The sequence below is a fragment of the Halyomorpha halys genome, unplaced genomic scaffold (assembly GCF_000696795.3).
Source record: "Halyomorpha halys isolate HHAL.00 unplaced genomic scaffold, Hhal_1.1 Scaffold1779.1, whole genome shotgun sequence".
Lineage (NCBI taxonomy): Eukaryota > Metazoa > Arthropoda > Insecta > Hemiptera > Pentatomidae > Halyomorpha > Halyomorpha halys.
In genome coordinates this window covers 28583-38444 of record NW_027114365.1, presented here as the reverse complement: position 1 = coordinate 38444, position 9862 = coordinate 28583, and the positions used below count along the sequence as shown (strand labels likewise).

Sequence of the window (9862 nt, the reverse complement as noted above, 5' to 3'; positions counted from 1 at the left end):
TTTGTGTTTATAATCTTTGCAGGTCCTCCGTTTTATTTTTTTTATTATCTCAACGAACCAGCGAACAATTTTCTTATGGGGAAGAGGTAAGTTGTTTTCATTTAAGAAAAGCCCCTCGCCCCAACATAGTATAGTATTGCTAACCTTGCGTAGGTTTGATGTTGATATGGTGATTCCAGGTAAGGTGGCGATCGAGGTGAATTCCCGGGTATTTTACTGTTTCACTGGTAGGATTCAGTTTCACATTTTAACCTTTGAGGACTAGTTCTAGTGGGTCTGGTGGGGATCTGAGAGTAAAAACTTTTGAGTTACATTTTTCAATGTTCAAGCTAATCAACCATCCATTAAGTGAAATATTGTTCTAGATCATTAAGGTGACTTTGCAAAGTGTTTCTAGCGATTATTATGTCATCATGTTGAAAGAATACAGCTGTATCGTCAGCGAACATAGCTATGGAGGTGTGTGTGGACTGCATGATGTCGAAGGTAGAAGTTAAACAAAATGGGAGAAAGTACTGAACCTTGTGGAGTACCGGCATGGATTTGTCTGTCCAGTGGTTCTTCTGAAGAACGCTGGCCAGCATAATGAAGGTGAATTTGGCGGTCGAACAAGTGACCAGGCAGTCGAGAGACATGTGACGAGCGGCTGTGATGACAGGTTGCAACATGTGATTCACAATGTCTTTATTTCACATTGAGGGAGACGTAGTAAATGAGATTGAATAAATTTACAAAATCGGATGTGTAAATCCAACATGTCCTTTGGGTCTAAATCTTCTACATATCTTTGATATTTAATACATGCCCATTCATCCAGATCCTTTTTTGTTTCGTGTTTGAGGTGGTTCCATTTCTTTTTGTGAACAGGGTTGCTAGTGCACATCCACTGCCTCCTTGCATAATATTTTTCTTTCATTTTTAGTAGGATTGATTTTAGGCAGCTGCTAAATATTGTTTTTTCTTTTAACTGGAAAGGTCATACAGTTGCCTCATGTAAAATGTTTGAGATAGATTCACCTAGCCTCACTATATTTGCATCGATTTCTTGAGCAGAAGAAAAATGTTTTTTTTTTCAGCTTTTAATTTCTCATCGACAAGAATTTTGTACATTTCTCAGTTGATCACTTCATTAATCAGGGATTTTCTCATCATTTCATTGATTATCTCAGTTGAGAAATGAATTAATATAGGGATATGGACCGAATTCAAAGCTGTGATCACTTGAAGGAAACCAAAATTGTTTGTTAATAAGATATCCAGAATGTTTGATTTACTGCCTGGTCTGTAAAAAGTAAGTTCATTTGGTGCATGTATTTGAATATTGTGCCTTGCACAAATATCAAGCAAAGTAATTCCAATAGAATTCAAATGTGGTAGACGATACTTTTTAATGGAGTATAGTACACAAGAGACATGTCTCACCTGTTACTTCTTCTTACTCTTATTGATAGTATTCAGAAAAATCTTGTAGTAAGAAGACCTCTTAAGACAACTCCGTATCGTTTTTCCTTTTTTGAGCTGATAACATTGGAAATTATGAATATGGATCAAGAATTAGATAACAGTCTTTTTATACTTTTCTTTATTAGTGAAACTCATTTTATGACAAAATATGAACAGAACATAAATATTCTGTTTCCTCATCACATAATCATTCTGCCTCAAAACTTTCGGAACATTCTCTTTCTTTAAATCATTCCTTCGATTTTGACAAAACGTTCTGCAGCGTTGAACTTGCTACAGTTCGTAACCATGACAAAAGGCACATCTCTGAAAGCTTCTATATCCAATTAGAACATTCTTCTGTCAATTTAAAAACCGACAAGCACAACTTATCATTAACATATTCGCAAATAGTTAACTTATTAAAAAAGTAATTTTTATTTTTTATTAATTTTTTTAAAATTTATTTATTTTATTTTTCCCCCCACTTTGTAACATATTATTTCACTTTTTTAACTTTTTCTAACACATTTGTCGCCACCCTCTTAACGTTTCCTCTTTTTAACTGTTGATAAATACTTATGACACTTTGTCATCTTCCAGTACTTCGTCATCCTTGTAACATATATATATTTTTAACATTTTCTAAAACCATTTGTTCTCACCATCTCACACGATTTCCCCTTCTAAATTTTTTAAATATTTTCTACTTTTTACTTTTTTTTTTTATCCACTTGTAACGTTTCCTCTTAAAAAGCACTTTGTCATCTTTCTAACGTATTTTTTAATTCAGAGTTTGGCCGTTGGCGACACCGAAGCGACTTGGAGGTAAGATTTCAGGCTAACAGGTTCGTTTTATGTTTTATTTTTTTTTTCCACTTATCTTTATTTTACCCTCCCCCATTCTTTTCTATTCTTTTGTCGATTTTCCTTACCCACGTTATTAGTTATGTTCACCATACACTATTATTGTTGTTTTCAAATTATTATTTTTTTTTTCTATTCATTTCTTTTGATAAACTTTACTTATGTTTTGTCTCTTTAGCTAATATCATAGTTACATATTTCATTTGTTACATATATTTTCTTTCTCTCAATTTATTTTTCTTTCCATAATCACAATTTTTAAATTATTAATAAACTAATATATTCATATAAATATAAGAAGGTGGTCAGGGTTGCAGTCAAAAAAGGAACAAATAGTTTAAAAAGTATTTTAATGTCCGACGTTTCGCCCCACTTTGCAGGGCTTCATCAGGGCTAAAAAGATAAAAAAAAAAAAAAAATGAGAATATTACAACAATAAGGTAATTTAAGCTAGGATAAATATTATGTAAAAATAAAGTGATAATAAATTACATATAAATAAAAGGAAGGAAGACATAAAATAGTATCAGTATAAAATAAACTTGAATAAACAATGATAAGAATAAAAAATAAGTAACAGTGGCAAGAGTAAAAATTTTAAAAAATACATAAAATATACAGTTAAAAAAGTACAGGAACGTACGTAAAACAAAAAACTATATACGGAAAAAAAAAAAAGAAGAAGAAGAAAGTAAAGATTAAATAAATAAACGTCTTGAAAGAATAAATAAAAATAAAAATAATAATAATGATTTATAATCTTAAAATTCTTTCTTGAGACTGGCAATTTTTTACTAAATAATTCAAAAACTATCTAAATTATAGTCTCAAAACATTTATTTCATTTACACGTCCAACGTTTCGGCCAATTCGGCCATCTTCAGGGACAATCTTAATTTACTATGAGACATATCATTTAACCATTTTAAAAACTTCATACAGGCTATTCTGCCCAGGTCAAAACATTTATATCTAATAAGTCAAAAATACATTAAAAATCACAGTCAAATTATTTCTCTTTTACCACTATTTATACACTTTTATTACAACCTCACTTGTAACCTTCCTTTACTCCTTAGAGTATTTTTCATTTTTCGTCATATCTTTATGACTACTTCCTGTATACGCGACGTATTTGAAATAGAAATATAGCCGTTAAACGGCTGGCCACCTCCTCCCCACTCCTCCACGCTTCTGCTTTATTGTCGCCTTCTGTTCAACCTTTCTCTTTGAACAGGTAGGTGGTCCTGATTTGTTCTTTGCTCATTTATTATCATTATTATTATTTTTATTTTTATTTATTCTTTCAAGACGTTTATTTATTTAATCTTTACTTTCTTCTTCTTTTTTTTTTCCGTATAGTTTTTTGTTTTACGTACGTATCCTGTACTTTTTTAACTGTATATTTTATGTATTTTTTAAAATTTTTACTCTTGCCACTGTTACTTACTTTTTATTCTTATCATTGTTTATTCAAGTTTATTTTATACTGATACTATTTTATGTCTTCTTTCCTTTTATTTCTATGTAATTTCTTATCACTTTATTTTTACATAATATTTATCCTAGCTTAAATTACCTTATTGTTATAATATTCTCAGTTTTTTTTTTGTATCTTTTTAGCCCTGATGAAGCCCTGCAAAGTGGGGCGAAACGTTGGACATTAAAATACTTTTTAAACTATTTGTTCCTTTTTTGACCGCAACCTTGACCATCTTCTTATATTTAAATTTTTATGGTCAACTATATATACATATATATAATATATTCATATTTCTTTGCATTATATAACTTTTTATTTTATTTCCATAATTATGTTATTTTGCCTACTTATTCAATTACCTATGTATAGATTTTATTTTCCACTTCTCTCATCACTTTATTTTATCAATTCCATTCTGTACAATTATTTACTTTATGTCATTCTGTTTATATTTTATTTTTCATTTTCTGTATTCATTGGTTGTTATCTTGTTCTGTTCTTAGCCCTGATGAAGGCTAGAAATTCTGGCCGAAACGTTGGCACGATTAAATAAGTTACTTCAACTTATTTGTGTTTTATTTTGATCACACCCCCCATCCATCTTCTCCTCGTATAAATTATCCACGGTCAACTATCTCTCATAATAATTAATGACAAAATATGAACATTTTAAAGTTATTTGCCTGCGAATTCTTGACTGAATCCCACTAAGTCTTGTATATTGCAAAAATATATTGGAGGTAGCTCTAGATTACAGAATCCCAGAGGCTTAAATGAATTAATATGTAAGGTATTTTGTTAAGGGCTACTAAACTTATAGGTGGCTGGTACTGGTTCCATTGAGCTATGTACAGATTCATTATGTGTTTTAGGAAATAATACATGCTTAGCCTTGATAGCTTTGTTCATTATTACTATTAATAAAAATATGGTCTCTATTTATGTATCAGTTTCAGTATTGTGGTAAAATTCAAGGATAACATAACATTTCTTTATAGTTACATTAATTAATATTAAAAACTTAAGAATGATGTGGATTATAATACAAGTAGTCTAAAGATAAAAATTAAATTAGTTGATGGGTCTAACCCCTTGCCAAGGTCTTCCTTTCCTGATAAGATGTATACATATGTGTTTGTTTCCTTTTATTGAATGAGAAATTTCAATATTTTACAAAAATAAGTGAAGCAAACATAAGAGCCGAATCGGCAGGAAAACAGGGGAATAAAATGAAAAAAAAATTTTATGTGATATGATCATTTTCTTTGTATAAAATAAAGGCACAGATTAAACGTACATTACTCTAAATTCATTTTTGAAACTTCTCGCCTAGTTTGAAAGGTACAAAAATAAAAATTCAATAAATGATAATATAAAATATGATTGAGGCTATTAAATGAAAGAATATGAACTTTGGTTTTTACAATTTTAGATACAAGATTTACATATTTATAATCTAAAACTAAATAAATTTCAATACATACTTGCTTTAAACGTGAACGTTCTTTCTCTAAGCCATAAGTTATATCATCTCCTTGAGCTGTGTCATGCTCATGTTTCCTTTTTTCCAAAATTAGTTCCTCAATAACCTAGTCATAAAATATTTTCACTTAATAATGAGGACGCGTTATAATTATCATATGAAATGAGTAATAAAGGCATTTTAAGGCTGATATAACACAATAAATAAATTATCACAAAGCTGGACTCAAACCCAAGTCTGGGTGTTAACAGTCCAGTGCCTAACCTGTTGAGCTACCCTGCTTCTTCCTGATGGAACAAATATATTTTTTTTCCAGGTCATTCATGACATAAGGAGGGGTGAGGGAGAGAGAAGGGGAGATTATCTATAGAGTACCACTCTATTCTAACCGTGGTGGGGGTCAAATTTCTGCCAACCCACCAGGTTAGATTCCAACCAACGCCGTAGCAGTCGAAAGCTAGTTAAAGTTGGCTTGGCTACAAAACTTCTTTATTTATTTCCTTATATACGTGGTGCAAGGCCCATCAAATATGGGGTCCCAAATCTTGGGAATGGTTGGTAGAACCTTATAAGTTCTCTGCTAGGTACAATATATCAGCTGACCAATGATTGGCCCTCTAGACACAATGGATAGTGTGACAAAGATTGGAAAACACTGTTATATTATTATTTCCAACATCACTAACCGTCATTGATCTCACTGAAGTGAAATGCTTGCTATCCAAGGATTATTGGTCCAACATTCAAGTCTCTGTGTAAGGAATGCTTCAGGTTAGAAGTTTTAATAAAACAGGTTAGTTCTAAATTTTTTAAATGAAACTAAGGGAAACAAATTAGTTATTTCAGTTGTACAACATATTCAGTGACAACAGGAAAGGAAGTATACTATTTGGTAGGGAGGAAGCAATAATTTTATTTTAAGTACTGGATTACTAATACAAAAGAATTTATATCAACTTTTTGGATTTCTAATATATGAAGGTCCCAGTACATGTTTTCTGTGTAGCAAAAAATGAAAATGCTATCGATTTTAATAATGTGCACCTACCTATCGATTTATTTCAACTATTCGGACTACTATATATATTAAGGTCCCTTAACTTGTTTTTTGAGGTGCAAAAATAAAATTTCTATCGATTTTAAGAACACGCCCCTGCCACTCGATTTATATTACTTTCTTGGATTTCTAATGTATGAGGGTTCCTATATATATTTACTGTGATGCTTAAAAGGAAAATATTATCAATTTTAATATTGATCAATAATAATATCATATTTAATATAATACTCACTATAATAATTGAAAACAACTACATAAATAGAAATCTTAAACTCATAGAATTTCTAATTAATAACCCTTTAAGTAGTTAGGAAAGAATTCAAAAATATTAAAAATCCAAAAAATTAAAATTAAATTTGTATGCAAGGTCACAATCTTAAAACCAATACCGTTCTTTTTTCTGCACCTCAGAAAACATCTAAATGGATCCTAATATGTAACAAATCAGAAAAGTTAAATAATGTGTAGATGCTATCTTAAAACCGATAGCTTTTTCATTTTCTGCAACTCCGAAAATATATAAAGAGATACCAAAACATTAAAAATCAAAAAAGTTAAAATAAATCGATACCTGAGCAAGCAATCTTAAAATCGACAGTTGTTAATTTATGACTGGATGGTTTGAAACAGAATTACCTAAACAATAGTTAATATTAAAACAGCTTCACTGCCATTTCATGTGTTATCAACTATCACACCAGACCATGTGTGATTGTAGTGGGATGACACTAAATGCCATAATGACAACTATCCTCCAACCTGCATCGTGGAAGTGGCTGCTATCGTTCAAAACTATCACCCTGAACAACCCTAAATGCTGATTTTTGCACCTATATTATTATGAGCACTATAATAATAATAATAATATTCTTCATTTATTCTGGGATTGATCCCTTTAGAATAGTATGCAGGCATCAAAATTAGGCTTTAAAGCCTTAGAGTAAAATACAAAATAAAAATGAAATTATAAAAAATAATAAAACAATGAATTTGAAAAGATAAAAATGAACAAAATAACTATTGTTTGAAACTTCCAATAGTTATTCTGCCGAAATTGGGTGGACAGAAGGTGGTTGAAGATACTGAATTTGAAGGTTGGAAGGGTGTTAGAACTACAAAAGAAGGAGGGAATAGAATTACATAGGGATGAGGAAAGATCTACCAAAGGCTGCGGTTCGATGGGCAGTTACATATAAGTCTGAAGGCCATGAGCGGGTATTTCGGAAATGCACTAAGGACTTAAATTGAAGTATATCAGAGATGTACGATGGACAACAGGATTGGACATCTTGGTAGAGGAAGGAAGCAAGAAAATATTTACAATGAAAGGAGGGATAAAGCCACTTCAATTCTTCATAAAATCGGGTGACAGAGACGTTCCTGGAGACCCCAAAGATGAATTGTACAAAGCAATTAATTAACCGTTTTAATTTTGCTTCAAGATCCTCAGAGACACCCCCGTAAACCACACAGCAATTGTCAAAGTGAGGGAATATTAAGGAAGTAACCAGGAGCCTACAAGTTTCAAAAGGAAATAGGTGACAAAAATAATTGAAACCCTTTAGGGTGGGGAAGGAACGACGAGAAATATAGGAGACATGGTTTTTCCAAGAGAGGGTTTGGTCTATAGTGACACCAAGGTTTTTAACGTATGGATGGAATTGTATTGGACTGTTGTTTAGGAATAAGATGAAATAAGAGGAATAGTTTTCAGGAGTTGATTGGATCCTATTACGATTGCCTTAGTCTTCTCTGCATTCAACTTAAGCCAGGTCAGAAGGTGGGAAAGAAAGGTAAATTTGGAAATCATCAGCGTACAAATGGCATTGAGAATGTTGGATAAGGATGGAAAGGTCATTGATGTAGATAGCGAAAAGGGTGAGGGAAAGCAATGAACCTTGAGGGACTCCACAGGTAAGGGGTAATAATATAGGAATAAGTGGTAATGAGTTGGACAAGGGAGAATTCGAAGGTGTTATTGAGTGGAACTCGGGGAGGTCGATACGTGGCAGCAAATAATACAGGAGAGGATATGGTTGAAATTTTAACAAACATGTATTCTGCATGGGGAATGTTAGAAGGGGATTGGAGTATGATTTTGACCTTGAGACTAACATGCACATACAACCCAACTCCACCTCCAGTGCGATCGGATCTGTCTTGATGAAAGAAATTTTAATTGGGAATAGAAACTTGAGAGGAAGGAATAAAGGGTTTAAGCCACGTTTTGGATACTGTGATGATGTGGTAATAATTATCAATTATCATGAATTCATCAAAGTGGGGAATAAGGGATTGTACATTAACGTGACAGGAATTAAGGACAGTAGTCATAACTATGGGGTGGTAAATGGAAATGTAAGTAAAAGGATAAAGGTTGAGGGATAGAGAATAACAATATTTTATATACTGCTATGATTACATAGAATGTGATAATAATAAGAAATTACAAGGGCTTTGTAGCTTGAGTTATCAAAATCTGAAAAAAATAGTCAATAAAGTTTGAGTTATAAAAAAAGAAGAGGTGTAAATAGAGAAAATTCTACAAGTGATATTATTAAAGTGCTGAAAAAAAAAAAAAAATGAAAATAAATATATGAATGGAATATGGTCCGGGTGCGGTAAAAAAAAACTCAAATAGTAAATAATTATACTATTTTTATTGAGCCAATGTTTCGCCCCACGTTGCAGGGCTTCGTCAGGGCTATAAAAGATACAAACACTTGACATAGTTACAAAAAGGAAAAAAGAAAAAACGTAAGTGGAAAATAACAGGGGTATAAAATGAAAAGTAAAATATAATAAGAAAAATTAAAGGTTGTAAATAGTAAATGAAAAGGGTAATAGTAACAGATAGATAAGAGAAGAAATATTAAAGAAAGTACAAATAAAGAGATGAAAAAAAAAGAAAATTCAAATCAAATGATGAGACAGAATGCATATCTGTTTTGATGGCAGTCAAAGACAGTGACGGTTTGTATTGGGAGGAGTGGGGATGGGAGTTATGCCACAATAGCAAAAATAATTTTAAAATAAACATAGTAAAAAAGTATTTAAATTAGGTGAACAATTAATAAAAAAAAAAAAACAAACAAAAAAACTCAGATAGAAAAACAAAGGAAAAATAAAGTATAAAATAATGGGATACAATGTGTGTAAGTGATTAAGAAACACAATATACCAAATGAGTGGGGATACAGAAAAGTGTAAAATATAATTGAAAATTAATAATAAAGTAATTAATATAAGTAAACTTAAGAAGGTAACACATGAATATAAATTAAAAAATAAGATACTTGAATATTAATGAAACAGGAAGGATAGTAAATATAAAAATAATTAAAGAAAAGGTGAGAATTTAGAGAAACAAGAATAAAAGATATGACAAGAAAGTGGGCTTCTGAAATGCAGAAAAAAGAGAAAAAAAGTATTATGAGGATTTTATTATGTTCAAAATGTGTCGATATGTAAGGGAGATGCAGTCTTTATCAACTTTATGATTGACGGAATTCTCAGTCAAATTTAT

At 31.2% G+C, this 9862-nt stretch overlaps 1 protein-coding gene across 1 annotated transcript in view; it reads right to left on the bottom strand.

Annotated features, from left to right (window-relative positions):
* Positions 1-9862, bottom strand: part of LOC106690622 (CTTNBP2 N-terminal-like protein) — a gene marked incomplete at its 5' end in the record, with an annotated part of 87652 nt that overhangs the window by 73921 nt on the left and 3869 nt on the right. The window contains 1 exon segment of the mRNA XM_067051561.1: positions 5278-5382. Coding sequence (XP_066907662.1) covers positions 5278-5382 — 105 coding nt within the window.